We start from the raw sequence: 21,464 nt of genomic DNA on the forward strand, positions 1-21,464 counted from the left end.
CACCCGCTAGCTACATTGTCACACCACAGGGAAGCTTTGGCTATGTTAATGCACCCACACATCTCAGAGCAGGGCCACATGGTGATAACAGCTTCAGTTCTGAAAGTATTATGGACAAGTTGCCTTGTTGCTTTGCCTTAGCTGATAAGCTCTACCCTTTGTCAGGTTGAATTAGGTTGAGCAGATCATCCAGCTGACAATGTTACATTGCTTCTGAGTCTGAAGGTGGCTCAGGGATCTGGTACTGAGTTGTTCAGGGCAAAACAGATGTGCTGTAGTTTATAAACACCAAGATGGTTCATACAGGTATGAATGGCGGTTATCTAGAAGCCCATGGTAAAACAAGTGAACAGTCAAAATCACTGCTGAAAGAGCAAAAAGCTACCGGGAAACAAACTGTGCCACAATAAAACCCAAAATGTCTCCTTAACTCAGCCAGTGGCTAGAGACAAAGATATACTGCTTCTTATCTCCTGTAAAAGACTCACTTTTCTGCCACAGCTCTTGACACACTAAAGCTTTTCACTCCCACAACTAAATATCTATTCTGCTTTCTATGTTTGACCTCAAGGCAGGCTAAGTCTTAGAAATTTACCTAAAAAGGAAGAAGATTAGAGATATCCATTCATAGGCAAGAAGAATGAATTTAATTTTGATTGTTCACTGACTACAAAATAAATTCCTCCTTCAAGTTGTTCAGGAAACCATTTCTGAATGGAGCTTGAGTGAAATGAGTCTACACTGGGAGCTGGTACACTAGGAGTACTAATACTGATCAACAAGGCTACTGTGACAATTTCCATGAGACCACGATACTTTCTAAACTAAATGGCCAGATGTTTTGTGTGCAATGGGATCCAGGCACATCCCATGCAATAACCTATTATTACTGCAGCCCATCCTATACTAAAAATAAAGGCAACTATAACCATACTGGATTCTCTGTTAGTGAAATTACTGCTCCTTTGTTGGAAAAAGTTTGTGCATAGCCATGATAGGGTTTAGAACAGAGTTTCCAAATTTAATAACGTTGAGCGGATCTGTCCCTGAGGAAGACACAGAATTCCACTATTGTTGTGGAACTTTCTTGTGCCCCACTTCCTATAACAAGCCCTGGGACATATTCCTCTTGCGGAAAACGCAAATAAGATTTTAATATTATCAACCAGCCATTACCACTACATTTGTTACCCCTAATACACATCCCTGCATCTGTGTTCAAGACAAAATCTACAGCCTGGATAAACTGACCATGGATGACAAAAATCAACTGCATGACTGTTGCTCTTCTTTCATGAACAGGGACACAGTTCACAGTGCTGACACTTAAAAAAAAAAATCCATGACTGACCTTGGTACTAGCAACCAGTTACAGAAGATAAAGCACTTTTCACTTCAGATCTGTTGTTTCAGGCTCCCTGCAAATTCAGGCAGACATCACTGCATCAGTTTATAACTATCACACAATGACAGTTGCCCTAAGAAAATACGGATAAAAATCCTCCCCTTTTTTTCTCCTCTAAGAGGAGGTACATCCACATATCTCCTTCTCCCAATAAGTTTCCAGTTCTCTGCAGCTTTGGATTTGAGAATTGTTGACTTAGCATAAGTAAATATGGTAAGCTAATTTAGTATTACTGCCTAATGAACATGAAAGAGGAAAACAAAATAAGAAGTGTCCCAATCTCTCTTTTATTAATCTTTTTGTATTTTACAGGGCACGTGCTGGTGTGTTGCTGCTGTTGTTTAAGATTACGATGCCTTTAAGGTTTATTTTGTATCTTCAGGCTTCTGCTCTTTTGTGTTTAAATGTATGAAAGCAAGTGGAATAATAATTATGTAATTTATGTTCATACACTTCCTCCCACTGGCATGCTGCTTCTTGACTGAAATTGTATTTGATTCATGAACAGCTACCTATTAAAGATGGCAGGGACAGATACTGCAAATCCCTAAGAGCAATCATAAAATAATATTTCAGCTACACCACTGATGTCAGGTCCATTTGCACATTTTAATCACTGATTCATGTTCTGTAATCTACTGTTTCAACTGAGAGCATTTATCCCTGCTACTTTTGAATAATATTAAAAGCATGTAGAGAAGTGATTCATACAACTCTAAGTGTGCAGTTCTTACCATTGATTCAGGCAAAATAGGAATATAATTGTTAACCAAATATACAAACAGAGAGAGAAAAATTTTGAAACTAAAGCAATTAACTTGTGAGTTTGTCTTGTCTTTCACTCTAGGAAAAGTATAATACCTCAAAAGTGCTAAACTAACACATATAAATTAAACGGGAAGAATTCTGCTAAAGGTAAAAGGCGCAACATTTCTTTTCTATGTCTGCATCTAGCTCCTGGGTGATAAAACTATTCATAGCTGAATAGCAACGTATTATTTACATAGCAAGGACATTTAAAGATATGGTGCTGTGCTAGACCTCTCACTGTGCCAAGCACTGTTCAAGCTTTTCCCTTTATGGAAAAGGCAAAAGAGTGATAGGGAAATCAAAAGCAGACAGGAGTGAAGTAACCTGATTGATATGACAAAGCAAGTCAATGGCAGAATAAGAAACAGAAAATGTATCTTGAAATTTTCCAGCCTGTGCCCTAAGTAGTGGGCATCAGTTTTTCTCAAGTCCTCAGATGCAGGCGCTGTAAACTATGTTACCATTCATTCAGCTGCATTCCTCTAAGAATGACCTGCAGTTGATGGATAATACCAATTATTCATCTACAGTTAATTCTGTGCAAATAAAAGGGAGATTATTTTTAAGGTTGAGATCAGACAAAGCTACTTCATTCTTTAGTAAATTCATTACTATTATTTGACTAAATGACATTTAAAAGTAAGAGAAACACTGAGAAGTTGAAGGTAATATTTCTTATTTCAAAGGAAATACGTCAGTACTTGGTCTAACTGGAATCTGGAATGAAGGGTTATGCCATTAAGTGGTGTATAAGTTGCTCTTAACAAAACCCTTGAAATCTATGGTTCTCTTATTTTACAGAGGCAAGACTGAAAATTGGTTCAAGTCCTCTTCTCAAGCATTGCTTATCATGCTGCAATATCAAGAGCTACACAAACACAGCCTAACCAAGTATCCAGTCTTAATCAGCAACAACCTAAAAAGTTACAAAAAGTTTCCTAAAATAAAACTTTCAGTTAAGAAGTGGGGCTTTAGACACTAAATTAAGTTAAACTGGCATTAAATCAGCCCCAACTGAAGAACAACTATTGCATCAATCTATGAACCTAATTCATAAAGAAGGCACGTCTGGGGTTAAAAACAGTTACCAAAGCTGAGATCTCCTTCTGGGTGAATTTGCAAAAGAGTACAACAAATGAAGCTGAGCGACCTTGTATGTAACTATTACTACCATTTTAAAGACTTCATTCAGGTCACAGAAAAGAACTGATGAATCACACAGTACATGCAAGTCCTAAAAAATATGTCCAAACGAAAGCTAAACTGGATTTACTAAATAACTTTCTCTGCATGACTAACAGTCTGTTCTGAGAGCTGAACACAGAATTCATATCTGTACCGAACACCCCACTGCAGCATCACATCTGTCACAAGAAGAATGAAACAAGCATTTTTGTGTTTTCAATAGTTACCTCATTCACAACACACTGGAACAGTGAAACAGCCAAAATGGAGACAAGCAAGTCATCATTTCACCCCAAACTAACACTTCCTTTCTTGCAAAGCTGTGAAAGACTCAGGAAGATTAAGTATTTCTTTTTCCAAAATCACCAGTTCAAAACCAGGCAGCAGATGGTCAGAGGAAGGGCCCCCACTATTTCAGACCCCTAGAGGCTCTGTTTAGCAAGTCTTCAGTTTTAGATCCAGTTCCAGAATACAAAAGATCACAATGCATATTTTGACAGGCCTATTAAGAAGTTTCGCTGAAGGAACTGAACTGCCAGAGCTGTGGAAGACTGGACTAGTCTACATGATAATTCTTGTGCTATACTCTCTTTAATTCACAGGTTAAGGATTAAATTATTGTCCTACTGCAGTCAATTAAGGACCTCTCATGAGCAGTACTAATGACCTGAAGGTGTTCCATTTAGTATTTACAGCTACTCAACAATTAAGACTACATCTTTGCAGCAGGGTTGGTTTAAGTTACCTATTGTCAGATTGGCTCCTCTAAAACTAATCTGGTTGGCCTGAATGCCATGTAATTCTGAAGCAGGGCTGTGGGATTCTGTGTGTGAGTGAATCTCTATGCCCAGCAACACCCTAGAATTAGCTAGTTTAAATTGAAAGTACCACCGAAAGAGGAAGGTGTGGTTCCTTAGAGCAGAATCTTGATTCTGGGCAACATTCAAATTCAAGTTAAGAGTGCACTAAAAATGAGGTATTTGCACAGAGAGACAGGTAAATCCTTTACCAAGGTATTATTTATTCATTTATCCGTGCATCCTTGCCTATGGAGAAAACCACTTAATTTACAAACCACACCCAGCAATATGCAGTAACTGCTTTCTAGGAAGTCAGAATCCCATACACAAGCCAACGCTTCCACCAAGAGTTTATATGTGATACTAAACAAAAAATACAATTTTCTCTCCAGAAATTTCCAAAGGCTAATGCCAGAGCAACACATCTCACACAGGATGCACCTAGCTACACATCTGGAAAGCACATACAGCCTGCCATGCAAATTCATCTGACCCCACTTACTTCTTTTATTGTGATCTTGCCATCTCCTACATATCTGTGTGTGTCCTCTGATAGTTGTTGACAAGCAAGTATACTAATAGGAAGAAGAGGATAAAGGAGCTATGGGAGATCACAGAATTTCAGACAGTGTCCCACCAAAGTGTCTCAAAACTCATTTAATCAAAAAAAAAATGAGTTTGGACTGCCCAGATTGCCATACCTTAACAAGAAAGGTAAGATTACTTTAACTGAGAGCAGCATTCTTCACCCACGGACTACAAAGAAAATATGTTGTACAACACACACACACACAACCCCCAAGTATAGAAAAATAAAATCTTTTTTCTCCCCCACTTACTTCATACTGGAGAGTGTGCATCACTCACAGAGTTATACAAGGAATCCTGAAGTCCTGCAACCCAGTCCTCTACAGAATCTCACAAAGACGGAGAGCAGTCCCTTCACATGCTCAAACTAAAAAAAAAAAAAAAAACGGATAGCATAGTTCATTTCATGAGATGTTAAAAAAAATAGCCTTTACAGTAATGCAGATACTTAATTTACAGAATTTTAATATGGCATCTTTCTCTACTTGATAATTGCTACTTTTTTTATTACAGAAAGGAATGGGGACAGCTATTATACAATGAAACAATGTTTCAGTGACACCAACAGACCCCAGTTAAAAGTTTTTTGCCATTTGTGTGCTTCACGGGATGGGTAAACAATACTGACCCACTGTAAAGTGGTTTATGAATTGCTACTGATGACAACTCTTGCTGAATAAGCAGAATAGATTCTTTAACACCAGTTTCTTACAAACAGCAGCAAGGAGTGGAGAGAGACAATAATTAATGTGTTAGTATTAAGAGAAACAAGGAGCCTGCAAAGTCCTCTGTCTTTTCCCAGACAACAGACTGAGAAAGCTTCTTTAATACAGCTGGGATTGTAACGGTTCATGGAGGCTGAACTGAAGGTAAGCAGTGGCTGATTGATTAAGGTACAATTCTGAGAGCATCTTAGAGCCTGGATAAATATATTTAAAAAAAAAAAAAAAAAGAAAAAAAGAAAAAATTAGGCTGCAGGCAGCAAGTAAGGCCTGGTGTTAGGGTGTAGGACAGAGGAATTTTAAAAGCCAAAGCTAGTATCACTTCTAAATATAACAAATGTCTATACCACGTTCAGAAGCACAAGAATTAGGTGAATTGGAAAAGGGCTTTTAACAGCACTTCATTATGACAGTTGATTTCTGGAACAGTTAAAGCTTTCTTCTGAGAAACCCAACCAGCACCAATTAAATGACAAGATACATATTCATACAAAGTGTTAAAGGGGTTTGCATTGTTAAACACAATAAATAAACAGCTTCTGCTCAGATAAATCCAAAAGACTACAGTGCCAAAACATGGGACAGGGGAGATCGCACCCACCAGAGTTACTGCTCCTCCCTTGGAAACACAGACATACCAGAACCACCTGAAACTGCCATGAGTGCAGGGTTTGCACCTCATTTGTTACAAGAAGCATGATACAATCTTTCAGAACTAGACAAGGTTAGGACAAGTTTTATAGCTTGCTCAGGAAAGATTTTCTAAAAGCCTATTAGCCACATGTAGTTCTCCAGTGGAGTCGGAGGGAAAAGGACCTCCTAATGAATAAAAAAAAAATAAAGAGTAACTGCTTTTTGTAGCACCACAGTCTCCCTTAACAAGCTTCCATGACATTGTCTTCAAAGTCCTGGCTGCACAAGATCCAGCCATCAGAGTAAGTTACCACAGCTAAAAACATTTGCCAGGCTGCTTACCGTCACGAGCAAAACAGTCTGGACTGAGGGAATTTCATTCAGTTTAATTTATTGCCAATTAACGCAAAAATTGTAATTACTGACACAGTTGAGGTGAAAAAAAGAAAAGGAACAAAAAAACAGTGAAACAAACCCTTAGGGAAGCACCTTCCTGTTTCACCAGGCTCAAGCTTCAGTCTGCCACCTCTCCTCCCCGCTTCCTAGCTGTAAGTTTCCTTGTTTTTGCAGTGGATCCCACTCAGTCACCCCCCACCCCTTTGCAAAGGGCCTGGGCAGCACATAATGGCACCTTTCAGCCACTCCTTGCTTCTTGCTCTTCTCCTCCACAGGACTTCGCTTATTCCTGCTCCTCTGCTCTGCACAGACCACCCGTAGCTGGGCTCCCTCATGGCGGCTGCTCTCCCTCAAGCACACTTGAGCCGCGGCCCAAGTTCCCACATTTCCCAAACCGGCTGGAACCGGCTGTGACCGGCACAGGGCAGTTCGCAGACTCCTCCCCACAGCACACTGCTCCAGCCCCTGCTACCCTGATCCCAGCATTTATGCCCAGTAGACTCATATGTGGCGTTTTCTGTGGGGTAATTGAAAGAAATAAAAGATTTCTTAGAATGAAGCTAGAGATTACAACAGGGAAGGGAGAGGTCTGAAAGCAGAGAGGGGAAGCAACATGGCTGACACAGAAATAGCATTTCCTCTGCTCTTTCCTGGAAACTATCAGGGAAAAGCAATGCTAATTTAGAGCAAATTAAAAAACCACAGCCAAGAGATAAAATTCTAAGTTATAATTTCACTGATTGTTTTGGGGTTTTTTCCCCCCTGCATTTCAGCACCTTGGGTTCTTTAAAAGAAATCCCATGTAACACTACCATTTGACTAACACCCCAGAGGGAGCCAAGAGTGCCTGCACACATGGACACACCCAGGACCCCAACACATCCAACAAACAAAGATAAATCACATGCAAGACACCAGTTGGTTCACATGTGCTCTCTTGAACCTTTTAAATGTGAAATGCACCCACACTGAGCTGATTAAAAGCTCCTGTGAGTGTGAATTCTTCTCTCTGAATAGGTTTCTATGCCACAAAAGAACATTTCATACATCATATTTGAAACAGATCGGATCCTTAAAAGCAACTTTATTCTACTACCATTACAAAACAGAGCTTTCATTGTCTGCTGCTGAAATGCTTTGAGTCATCTTCTTCCAGTAATAACTAATCTCTCGCTCACTCTCTTTGTATCTGACAACTCATGGACAGCCCAATTACAGGAGAGGAAAGCTGCATACCAGTTTCAGAGGGTGGACTCAAACACCCAACTAATGTTAAACGATTTTGTTTTGGAGAATAATTCACTTAAGCAAATGAATTCTGATAATCTACTTTGAGAGCAGACTGTAATAATAAAAGGCTAAATTGCAGCAGCAGTATCTAATAAAGACTGAGCCAAACATGATTACACAAATCAGGAGACTGAAATAATACAGCATAATTTGAAAAACCTATTTATTCTCCATGTAAAATCCACAGCTCACATTTTTGTCTATAGTTTTTCATGCCAAATCTTCTTAGTTACTAATATTTCTGTCATTCAAGTGACCTACCATAAAGCTCATTTCACACCAACACAAGTATGTGTGCAGAAGTCTACTAACATGTATAACTACGCATTTCATAGACTTAAAATAGGGCACAACTTTGGTGTCAAGGGCTTGTCACTAGTTACCCTCATGAAGATCCAGCCAAATCTGTCCAGGACTCTACAGGGGAAAAAAAGCCCAAAAACACAACAGGAGGTATTTTAAGAATGGCAATAATGCCCATGCACACAATTTCAGAGACTATTTTAAACTTGATCTCTCTTAATTCTCAAGCTTTTGATTTTACAGAGTAATAACATGGGCTTTTTTTGTGCAGTATCTAATCTGGGGGAAGAAACCTTAAAGAAAATACTCAGAGTGAATTGACAATATATTTCACTTTATGTATCTGTTTAGCAAGATGTATATTGAGCATATATCTGAAGTAATGAGACAGAAGGAACCCTCGTCTACAATCATCATAAAATTAAATGCAGCTAAGATACATGCCACATCTTCTTGAAGATAATCAGGAACTTCATATGCTGTACTATGTCAAACCACTTACCTGCTAATGGACAGTCACTGATCATACAAGAAATGTCAGATTTCCTCCAGATGAAGAATGCTCATGTATAACTAAAAGCTTTCAGGATTTACCTCTTTGGAACCAGTAGTAAAACTGAGTTTGGACTGTCTAAGCCTTCTCACAAAATAAAGTAAATCCCGAGCACATATTCATGAAAGATGAGAACCAAATATTAACATTTGCACATTAACACCATGAGAGACCTCATTGAAATAACTCTTTTCCCTATTATCTCTGCTCCCTCACACTTCAAGTTTTCTTTTAGAGTATATTTGAATAAATGAGATGTCACAAATCTAAAAAGTTTGTCTCTTAACTTACACTAATTTTTCATTATGATTTCTATCATGAACAGAAAAGTGGCTGAATTATCTGATTATTTCCTTTCAGGAAATGCTGTCATCTCTGAGAGTCAGAGGTATCTAAGACATGCAAATGATGAAGATACTGCAACTCCTCTGATGCGGCATGTGCCGTATTTCACAGCTACAAATGTTACGATCTTCAATAAAAGAAAGCCAGTAATTCCCTTCAAGTCATGAAAGCGCTAAGCTTAGTTGTGAATGACTGCATATAGAGTATGTTGTGACACATGCAAGAAGCGTTGTAAGAAGAAAGTTCAGATTCTTCTTGCCAACATGATTCTGATAAGGAAGCAAGTCTTTGCCAAAAAAAGATATGTTTGTTTTCCAAATTCTTATATAGTCCTTACCACTCATGTATTTGAGCTTCCACTTGTATATACTGGCATGACTCAATCTATCATCCTTTCTTCAATATATAAGGAGCACACAAACCAAGCGTGGGAATAAAGGGGCTACACTTTATTCATCATATGAGGAAACAGACCATAATCCAGAACAAAAAGTACCTGGTGAGAATAAACTCTTCCTTTCTGCCAAATCCCACTGCAAATCCTTTGATCCACATAAGAATTATGTTAAGCAGAAAGGCTTGATCCCCTTGATCTAAATGCCTGTATCTCAAGTCCACACACTGGCCAGCCTTACCTGTCAGCATGTGGCTATGGTTCAGGGTCAACCAGCTGGCTAACATTCTTTTTTAAACTTCTGAATGCTTACCATCTGTTTCTGCTGGACCTTACCTGCTACTGGCTCTTCTGGACCCAGAGAAGAAGTAGGTAGACACCTAGGAAAGTCATGACTTGCTTGATGAGAATCCACTGACTCTTGCTGAGGTCCTCAAACCAACTAATGGGAAAGCCAGTAGTGATGCAGATGGAAAAAGCTCTGGTCCATCTCGCCTAGGAAAGAACTGAAAAGCAACTGCATGGCAAATTCTCTAAGTGACATAATTTCTGAGACACATATAATGCACTACTACAGTTGCAGTTTAAGTTAACAAACAAGTTATTTCCAATTCACTTTTTATTCTAAAACATCTAGAATTATATTATTGCAACTCCTACACAGAATAAGATAAATTTATCATTGTTCCTTAATATTGTGTTGTCTTTAGCAATGAAAATGGAACGTTCATTTATTTTCCAAGCTTCTTCTCTAAAAGTATGGCATTTTTCCATAAATTCATTATTGCACTTTTACATTTCATTTACGAGAGCTAGGGGTAAAGTTTTCCTTTTCATTTACAAGTCAATAATATCTTAATTTCCATTTGCAAAATTGCATTTTTCCTGCTGTATTATAGTTATAACCCAAGGGGAGAAAAAATGCATTTAAGTTGGAGTGCAAGGTATCTTCATTTCCAATACAGATGTACTTGTTGCTAGTCAAAAAGTAAAGAACAGGTGCAAATTCATAAATTAACCTAGCAAAACTATATGTTATCCTATATACTATGTTTAATTGGCACATACTGTAACATTCATGCATAACTAACATATAGCACTCTGTACTAACCACCAAAGGCTTCATGCCCAGTACAACAGCGAATATCCCACCTGAAAGGTAATGAAGACTGAGCAAATAAGTGATATCCGAGGACTGTCTGCCATGACAAAGCAATGCCTCCCAGCCAAACATACAGTAAAAATCTATTTATCAGCCTTCAAATGGGTTTTAAATTCTTCAGCTTTACTAAACAAGTTTGAGTTGAGACATACATAGCACTTTCTGCCCATCAGCCTCAGTTCTCTTTGCACCAGGTTCAGCGCTGCGTATGGTGTTAGCAGAACTCTCGCATAATATGTACAGTAGAGAGGCACATGCACTTTTCAATAATGATGACACTCAAGTTCATATCAATTCACTGGTTCTGCTAATGGGTGCAGAGATGAAAGGAACAAATCTTTTTGCAACTCCACAAGAGACCTATGGAAAGTGCGTTGCTTTGTTTTTAAATAATTCCTTGATCACAGTCATACCTACCGCAAGCCTTGATCTACAGGTAACCTGCGAGTTAGATGTTGTTCAACTTGTAGGTGAGCTCACCCACCCAGGAAAAGTCATCATATTGGCTTTTAGAAATTCCCCTTGGCTCACAGACAGTACTGAATGGTGGGGATTAAATTCAATTATGCCTCTCGTTATTTTGAAATCTCTAACGAACTTGTTGACTGTTTGTTATAAAAAAAATAATAACAAAATAACTCAGACCCATCCTCTGCTGCAGCAATCAAGATCATCTTTGCTTCTGTGGGAACAGCAGAAATCCCCAATAGAATTCATTTGCAGATATAATCTTGACCTCTAAACAATTACATAAAAGCTGATTTTCTTGTAGATACAAAATAGACTACTCTGCCTAAAGAAAGACTTCTAGAAAATGGATGGTTAATGTATTAATTGACTGGCTAGCAAGAAGGACTGTACACTGAATGAAGAAACTTTTGACAAATACATGCTTCCTATTTGCAGGTCTTCTGTAAAGAAATTCAACACCACACATGAGAACATCACATTCACATATTAATACAGTCATCACCCTTTAAACATATAGGCTGCTTCCATTCATTTAAGATTGCATCAGCTATTCAGTCTTTCCTGTTTAGTCTGCAGTATTATATTAAAAATATTCTAAATAGAATTAATACCATAGAGAGTTTTACAAAATATTTATTTTGAAAAAATCACTCTGTACAAATTTAACATTCTCAACACCAAAGTTTTATAGAAATGCTAACACAACAGAAAGACGAGTAAAACATTAAACCGATCTTTTCTTAAATTACAAAGAAACAGATTCATTCTAAAGAAGCTGTTGTAATTCTAAACACTAAAAAAAAAAAACTTTGTAAGATTTTACTTGTTGTTATCTATTACAGCCAAATACATGTATCAAAGGATGACTTCCCCCCACAAACACTGTCCACAACTAAACATCCTAAATGGTTTACACTTTTACTGTACATAGCTTGTGCTCCAAGAAAAGCTAGCACAATTTGATCATCATTTTCTCAGTGCCTAACAAAAAGTCACCTCTATACAATTGGTACAAAATTCTCTGTACAAACCAACTTTGCTCATGTAAATTTGAAGCAAACTTAAAAGAAGAGTATTTATTTGTGCCTTCAATGTGGTATAATGAATGAACAGTGATTAAGTAAAATTTCATAAAGTAAAATTCAGTAACTGGGAATACCGTCTTTTTTTTTTTTTTTTAAATTACTATCATATAAAAAAAAAAATTACATACTGCAGGTTATTAGGAATGGCAGACCCTAAATCTAACAGTGCTAGTTTTATAGTCCTCATCATAAAATAAGATTTTTCTGTGTATTATTTAAGTTTCTTCTCTTCATTTTAAACTATCTGTGAAAGCTGTTGTTGCATACTAAACAATCTTTTTTTAAACAGGAGGAAATGTCCCCTTGTGAAAGTAAAAACAGTAAAATTGTCATATTACTGTAAACACAATTAAAATGAAGACTGATAAAAAGCAGTTTGACAGGTAAGCCATGGTCTGGAAAGCTTTTTTCACATTTTCTTAACACAATATATGGCTCACACCACAAACAGCAGCAAAAAAAGCTATTGAAAATTTCAAGTTACAGCCAGGGGTGCCAGGCAGGATCCATACGACACAGATTATCCAAGCTATTTGCAGCTGCTACCAGAGTGTTGACTTTGCTTTCTCCTCCTTCAAACTGAGCAAGATTATGAAGTCGAGTCATGATAGCAGTAACAGCTTTTTGAACTAGTGAAACGAGCTGCTGGCTGTCCATATTTTCAGGTTGCCCAGCTGCTGAGAGTGGAGAGGAAGTATCCTCTTGTGTTTTTTTGTGCCATGCAATTATTTCATCCCGTAGCACAGTCTTTAGGATGCCATCAACCTATATGAAGGAGAAAAATCAGACTATTATATTTAATTCACAGAACTATCAGGGATTATAGAATGGTAACCAGATTTTAGCCAACAGCATTTTGACAATTTTGGTCCCACTTTGCAATCTCAGTGTTTTCAAGGTGAGTGTGGTTTCCAACTGTCTTTATTATTTCCTCTCAAGGTTTTTCTTTTCATAAAAAGTTTTCATTATGAAAACACAACACAGTGACTCCCACAGAAATAAAAAAAAAAAAAAACAACACATAAACTATGTAACATATACAAAGATCTTCATACACAGTCATGTATATTATATTTTTAAATGACACCACTAAATTTATGACTTTTCACACATACACACACCCCCCTACACAGAAGCCTCATGCAAAGACTAAGAGTGCTTTGCAAAGCTGGGGTTTTTTTTTTGCACAGTGATTACGCTCTCAGAGAATAGTGTTTTCTGCCAAACAGGGAAAGAACATTGCAACATACTTACATATGTATAGAATATATATATATATGTACATAAATATTATATATAGGCCGGTTCAACCCTTCAATGAAAACAAATGCCTTTAACAAATAGTTTCCTATTTTTTCTCAGCACTGAGTTGAGTTACTAACATTAACCTGTCAACTCCAACAGTCTTGAGCTTCTAAAACAAACTTTTAGGTATCCAGTCTGAGTCGAATTCACTGTTGCACATAAAAATTAAAACATTTTATAACACATATAGGTATTAGGAAAACATATACAAACACACATTAAATATAATTTATGGACTTCTGTAAAAAAGATAAATGCAGAAAATGTTAAAAAGCATCCCTCTTAAACCCAAAAGATAAATAACCTAAAGCAGTAATTACCACATGCCTGATCGGAGCTGGGCACACATCACTCCAAAAAGAATAAATGGGCACCTGTGCTCTGATCTTCAAGGAGTCATAGAATCAGAGTATCTCAAGTTGGAAGGGACCCGTAAGCATCATTAAGTCCAACTCCCTGCTCCTCACAGGACTACCTAAAACTAAACCATGACTAAAAGTGTCATCCAGACCTCCTTGAACTCTGACAGCTTTGCTGCTGTGACCACTTCCCAGGGGAACCTGCTTCAGGGAACTGACCACCCTCTCAGGGAAGAGCTTTTTCCTAATGTCCAATCTGAACTTCCCCTGACGCAACTTCATTCCACTTCCTCATGTCCTATCGTTGGTCACCAGAGAGAGGAGATCAGCATCTCCCCCTCCACCACCTCCCTTGAGGAAGCTGTAGACTGTGATGAGGGCACCCCTCAGCCTTCTCTTCTCCAAGCTGAACAAGGCAAGTGACCTCAGCTGCTCCTCGTAATCTTGCTCTCAAGACCTTTCACCACTTTGGTCAGCCTCCTCTGGAGACACTTTAGCAGTCTGCTGTCCTTCGTACATTGAGGCCCCCAAAACTGCACACAGTACTGCACCAAATTGATGCAGCAAGTCTAATTGGGCATACATCATTCAGATGCTGAAATTACAGGCTATGTCTGCAAATTCATTTGCAGAATGGCTTTGTAAGGTAAGATGATGAATTATTTTAAAATATTCTAACACAGCTTTCTGTATTATAGGTAAAGAAAAAATCACTTCACGATATTTTCCATCTTTTAAAAAGTAACAAGCTCAACACCATAACTACAGTACGTGCAATGTTTTTCTGGTGCAAATTGCTTGCCTAAGTGCAAGATGCCTCATTTTTGGAAAGCATTAGAATATAAGAGGAAGTTAGACAAGTTCTTTAGAAAACTACACACTGCTAAGAGCTAGAATCCATCAAAGTAACAGTGTATCTTTAGCATTCTATTCTGCTAACAAAGGGCCAAGGCACATTTCTATTCACAGATTATTACGAAGATTCTAAATGATGTTGCATTCGTCATTTTACTATTTTCCACTGCCAGAATTTGTAAGGATTTATGAGGCTAGACCACTGAAACAATCAGTCTGAATTAACACGTTTGAACAAAAAATTAATTTAAGGATAGAATGACACATATCTTCCTCCTGTAATTTCCAAAAAGGCAAATTGCAAACATTTCAGCTGGCCTTTGTGATGACCTTAGGGTAAGATTTAAAAACAAATACAGACTGTTCAGTCTAGACCTCAACCAAGAAAGTGCTGTTTAGTCTGTAAACTGTCAAATATAACATGCCCACAAACAACCTTCCAAAAGGCATACAAACCTTAAAGTTTGGCTGTGCAAAGCAGCGAGCTACTGCAATCATAGATGCAGTCAGTGGACCAGACACCCCAATGGTAGTAAGAAATTCAGAAATGTTTGGTGTAAGCCGGAATGGAACTGGACGATTGGCATCCAAATCTCCAGTAGCATCATTAATGTCAAAGCGAAAGTAAGCTACATTTAGCTTGCCAGTATCCTGGATTTAAGAGCAAGATACACAAAAGTAATTAAAGGAACATATTTTCATTACTGAAACCAAAAGAAGTTGGATTTTTGTTTACTGTTAATACTCAAGAGTACAAATAGTACTCCAATAGCTTTTCAGTCTTTCAGTCAAACAATTTTGAGCAAAAAAGTTAAAAGCATGCACGAAGTCAGGTATGTATTTCTCTCAAAATGTGCATCCAAATCCCCTTACTAAATACACATTTTTGTAATATCAAACTTGAGTAGTAGATTCTTCTGTAGCATGGCCTATAGGGAGCCATGCAGGTAGACAGACCTCCATTCTCTGTAACCCCAGCTCTGGGTAACCATTCTTTACACGTTGTTCACTCTGGGTAAGCAACTGAACACTTATCTAGAAGGATGAAAGAATCTCAATTGCTACACATAGTATAGCCCTCCATGCATTAAAGTGGCATTAAGACTTTAATATATACCACCTTTGCCCTACTAAGGTGGCAATCCTCATTTTAAATGTTGGGTTAAAACAGAAAAAAACACTATTAATAGCAGTTGTAGCTTGACGTGATGGCAATGCTGAAAAGAGAAAAAGGTTATTTAGAAAAGGGTACTTCCCTTTAGGAAAATGAAGCTCTCTATATTTTATCTTTTAAAAAAATCTGTTTGTCAGAGAGATATATTCAAACCAATATATTTGAATGAGGACTAAAAATAGAGACTTATCAGTCATTTACATGAACAGTTCAATATCCAAGAATGATTTTACAGACAAAGTTCTAAATTCTCACCACAGAAGGTAGAGTTGATGTCCACGGGGATTGCAGTTTAAATTACTACCTAGATGATGTGCAATCACATATAAATGAAAAGCCTACTGAAATGCACTGTTAATTATATATGCTGAACTACCGTTTTGACTCATTTCAAAAGCATAATCCAAATTTCCATTTGATCAAAGACGACAGCATGCATCTAGAACAAACTAAAGCATACCTGGGCAATCTGAAGCATTTCAGGGTTGAGTCTATTTAAATGAAAGATGAATTCTGCAAAGCCAATTAGGGCTAACTGAATAGTGAACATCTTTCGGAAAGTCCAGTAATCCGTAGCATTGGGGAATGTATGTAAAGCCCACTCCTTAAGCATACTGCGTGGCACCATGTTACTCTGCACTTCTTTAAGTATATCTCTGAGAACCTATATATGAAAAATAATTGTTGAAAGAGATCATTTTTAATACACTTCTTAGCAACAGACAAATATGCCAAAAGCAGCTACGAAACTTAACCTCTCAACTCCTGTATCCCATTTTAAGAAAAACATGCTGAACATGGACGCTTGCAATCCAACACTGTTTCCTGACTATTTTGTCAAAACACACATAGTCCATTGTTAGCCCACCCTCTGCACAGCTAGAAAATATTCTTTATCTGAAAAGACTAAATTTTTGATAAAATCATGTAAGCATGAGAGCTGCACGCAGGCATGTCAGAAAACCTGAGACTGAAAAGTTACAGAACCTGATTTGAAATACCTTCTATTCAAGACTTTCAAGAAAATCAGAAGTGAGCTAGAGAGACTTTCAACTCATGATGCTGCACTTCCTTATGGGAAACTAGTGGAACATACTTTTTTCTAGCTTCAGTTCAAGCTGGATATGCATTTTGCAGCACTAAAATAAAATCATTTATTTTAAGCATAATGGCAAGATTCAAAATCATACATGGGACCTACAAAGCACACAACCTGAAGATGGCTTTCTGCATATTTCTTTATATACAGGGTAAAAGGTAATGGATTTTTATTACATAAGATAGGAAAGACACTGGGTAAAGTAATTCGTATCATGTATTATTGCAGGAAAATTACCTCAAAAATACAAAAAGATAAAAGCTGGGAGCTGTATTCAACTGGGCCTGTAAGCAAACACTGTGCAATATTTTTTCCCTAGATGTAAACATTTGCAATCTACCAAAATATTTAATTACTGTAGCATATACTAGCCTAATTAATTAGAAAAGGAAATAAAGTTAGGATCTGTTCTATTACACTAGAAAGCATGATAGTCCTACTGACTTAAATTAAATGGCTGTTCAAGAGTTTTATAACCTGAAGGAAAAATTCTCAAAATAGCAACAGATGTTACGTAACACTTCATTTTATTTTGTAACAAAGAAATCCTACAAATATAGCTTCTCTAAATGATGTCTGTGATACTTGTATACTGTGTATATTCTAATAGCTACATTTGAAATGGGACTAGCATTTAATGTAAGAATTTGCATTAACCTTAAGATAAAAAACATAAAATAACCTTATTTATCACAATTGGATGTTTGATGGAGGTTAAAGAGAGAGGGAGCTTTGTTCTTTCTGAGTACTACCATTTATTAGGGTGAGATTACTTAGCTGTTTCTATTCAACTTAGATAAAATGAATCCCATGCCAATTTTAGGAGATACATTAGAAGAACATAGGGAAGCCTGCATCACATACCATGCTGTAACCACTTATGTAAATTACAAATGCTTTTTCCCATGTTATCAATGAATTATTTTCAAAGCACTATACGAAAGAGCCAAAAAACAATCAATGCCTTGTCTGTTTTCAGTCTCAGTTACCCAAACAACCTAGAGCAAACCAAATACAGTTTTTCTGAAGCTTTCCAAGATAACCTAAAACACAAAGAGATATAAGAGTTTCCGAGAATACATTAAGCAAAACCAAAATAAACCCCCCAAAATAACAAAACACCACCTCTGAAAAATATATCTGTCTCACATCTAATGAGAGGTGAAGGGTCAGAGCAAGGGGAGGGATTGGACATAGTATAGTAGAGTCCTGAAGAAAAGCCCTTGATTAAAATTCATTATATATTCTAATACCTGATGGCTAGCCTGAGTCCCCCGTGCTTGGACTGTTGCCAGTCTGTCATAGTAACGAGAAATAGGGTTGTCATGCTCAATGCCTTTCTTGGCACAGCGTTGCTTATAGATCTCCACCAGGGAAAGAGAAGAGGGATTGTCTTCAACCAAACGCATCTGCGGAGAAACTGCTACAACACGAGGGACTAGGAGTGATTTGAGAAGGGTGAGAGATCATAGTGATGAGGAGGGGGCCAAAGAGAGAAAAACAAAACAAAATAGTCAATCCATAACCCAAATACTAAATGAAGAATTAGCATGCAAATATCAGCCCTTAAAACACAATTGTGATAAACAACTGAAGTGTATCAAGAGAAAATTTTATTACTACACTCATAACTAATTTGCAAGCTCAGTTAAAAAGAAAGCAAGTATGATAGTAGATTTTTTTTATCTTAACAGAAGCATCTCAACTATATTAGCAAAAAAAATTTGAGCACTCATTACTCTTTCTGCTTTTCTTTATCTGCAGAAAAGAGGGTAATATTTTGTTCAGTTGCAAGTGGGTTTGTAGTATCTAATGACATGACACTGGCATTATGTCAGTAAAAATGACTCTAAAGAACAAAACTACTAAATTCAATAAGGTGAAGTGATTCAGAAAAACTGGAGGAAAAAAAAAATCTGAGGAATAGTTGAGGAGTACACGTTTAAATGACACTATTTGAAAATAGCATAGGGAAGACACAAGGAAATTCTCAATAATAAGAAAACAAGCCACTGAGCTTTTCTTTGATGAGCAGTAAACTTGCAAAACCCCTATTTGCACTTTCACAGTGCTCAACAGATTTATCATGCTACTGAGTCTTATGCACATCCCCACCTACATCAACATAGACAAGGCCTCTCCCATAGGTAGCTTTTCCAGTGACACTGTATTGTTTGACAGCAATCTCTAGTTACCACCAAAATTGTTCTCTCATCATTTCTCTCAGAAGCTGTAATAATTAACCTCAGAAATACAGGGAAAATTTGTTAAAATGCATTTAAATTGTTCAATGTAATTTCTCCAGTCTTAAAGAAGAAAACGTATTCTGCAGAAGGAAGGGGTTTTAATAAGCTTTTTCTTCTGGTTTGCTTCCATTAACCTGTGGCAGCAGAGAAATGAATGTTCTTTAGGTTCTTTCAAATAGTATCAAACCACAACATGCAGAATTATTTCCAAAAACACTAGTTTAAAAACAGCTCTTTGAAGGAAAACGCATTACTTCACTGATCATGTTATATAGAGGATGCATTTCTGTATCAATGGCCTTGCTTATCATATCTTTCAAGGTATTATCTACTGCATTTGCTATTTCGGTCCCAGAGTGATGCAAAATTGTCTTCAAATATGAAGAGATACTACAATTACCTTTTGTTATAGCAAATCTATTGACTTGTACATTTTGATCTTTTTAAACTTAGAACTCAAATATGCATTTCTAGCTCTGTAAGTGCAACTTGCACCATCTGGCCACCTAAGATCATGATGGCAACTACATGTCAATAGATATTACTAGTCCAAAAAGGAGAACTGATAAAACCATACTTTTTTTTAAAATCAGATCCCAGCACTTTTTAAAAGGACAACAGCAAAGTAGCAGCTTTGTCTTTATATCTTTGATTAAAGTTTCCCTTATCCATAATATATTTCCTGCTCACCAACCAGGGATTATTAGAACTTACTTATGCAGTGTACAGAACTCATTTAGAGGAAGCAAATAAGTGATTTATTGAACTTCTGAAATGAAAAGAATTTATATATTAATATGAAGCAACTACACTGATTCAAGCTGGAACCTGACAACAGCCTTAGTATCTTGAAAACTGTGTTGGGTTTGTGTGTGAGTGGCAGGGTTTTTGGTAGCAGGTGAGGGGGCTACAGCAGTGGCCCCTGTGAGAAGCTTCTTGAAGCTCCCCGACTCCAAGTCAGACTCACCTCTGCACCAAGGATGAGCCAATTAGCAACAGTGGCTGCGCCTCTGTGATAACATATTTAAGCAGGGGAACCCGAGAGGTGGAGTGGGGAGTTGAGAGGAGGAGTTGCAAGGAAGACACCTATGCGAACACCAAGGTCAGTGGTAGACAGTTGGCACTGAGAGGACTGCCACACGTGGGGGTGACTCACACCGGTGCAGCTATGGAAATGCTGTGGCCTGTGGGAGGGACTCATGTCAGAGAAAGTTTGTGGAGGATCATCTCCCATGGAAGGGAAACCACACTGGAGCAGGGGAAGAATGTGAGGAGTCCTCCCCCACCCCTGTAGAGAAAGAAGTGGCAGGACTGACCACATGCCCCATTCCCTTCCCTCTGCATCACTGTGGGGGAGGAGGCAGAGAAAATGAGAGCAAAGCTGAGCCAGGGAAGAAGTGAGGGGTGGGGGAGAAGGCGTTTCTAAGATGAGATAATGTTTCTCATTGTCCTACTCTGTCCGTTAAGTGTTGTTGTTAGTGTCTGAATTAAATTTGTGTTCCTTTTTCTTCCCCTAACAAGTCTGCCTTTTGCCCGTGACTGTAATGGGTGAGTCATCCCTCCATGTCCTGATCTCAATTCCTTATCTCTTTGCTTTACTTTCTCCTTCCCAGCACTGGGGGGGGGAGGGAGGGAGTGAGCAGCTGCATGGTTCTCAGTTGCCCTCTGAGCTCAATCCATGACAAAAACAAAATGGTTTAACTATTTTAAAGCATTTACATTAGTATTTGAATCACAGATCAAGTATGTTGCCAGGCAAGACTGATCTACTCTGTTTCTCATTTCATGAATGAGTTAGTTATAATCAATGCATGAAAAAGCCAAGATACACAAAGAAAGGGAGAATTAAGACTGTGTGTTCACTGTTTCTGTTTTGAAATGCTGATGTGATCTATTTATTACATGAGTATTTTGGAAATTTATAGACATAAATCATACTGTAGCCCTCCTCAACTCTCCTCATTAAGGCCTCCCTACCATTATGTTTGTCAATTCTGTAACATTTAAGTATTGCCAGGTGCTGCTGTTGGCAAAGCACACACTCCAAACCAAATAACCATTCACAGGATCATAGATGTATACTCAAAAGAAGTCCTGCATCCAATATCTAGATTATGAATGGATTTTATTTGGCAACAACTAACTAATTAGTGAATATTACTGAAAGTTTATATATCCTGAAGGATATATAAAGTTACTTCAAAAATTACAAAGGTATGCTCTCATATCAGAGAATTCAGAAACTATACATCAAATTTAAAGCTCTACAAAAAAAAAAAAAAAA

At 37.6% G+C, this 21,464-nt stretch overlaps 1 protein-coding gene across 5 annotated transcripts in view; it reads right to left on the reverse strand.

Moving 5' to 3' along the window:
* Positions 1-11,672: 11,672 nt before the first annotated feature.
* LOC104361077 (transformation/transcription domain associated protein) overlaps positions 11,673-21,464 on the reverse strand; it is a 102,458-nt gene continuing 92,666 nt past the window's right edge. For all 5 annotated transcript variants that reach the window (XM_042798357.1, XM_042798358.1, XM_042798359.1 and 2 more), the window contains 4 exons: positions 18,188-18,372; positions 16,296-16,499; positions 15,118-15,312; positions 11,673-12,907 (listed from right to left, as the gene is read on the reverse strand). In XM_042798357.1, coding sequence (XP_042654291.1) covers positions 12,623-12,907; positions 15,118-15,312; positions 16,296-16,499; positions 18,188-18,372 — 869 coding nt within the window. In that variant the 3' untranslated portion in view covers positions 11,673-12,622. The remainder of the gene's footprint in view (positions 12,908-15,117; positions 15,313-16,295; positions 16,500-18,187; positions 18,373-21,464) is intronic.

This window comes from Tyto alba, unplaced genomic scaffold, assembly GCF_018691265.1.
Source record: "Tyto alba isolate M040663 unplaced genomic scaffold, T.alba_DEE_v4.0 Super-Scaffold_28, whole genome shotgun sequence".
Classification (NCBI taxonomy): Eukaryota; Metazoa; Chordata; class Aves; order Strigiformes; family Tytonidae; genus Tyto; species Tyto alba.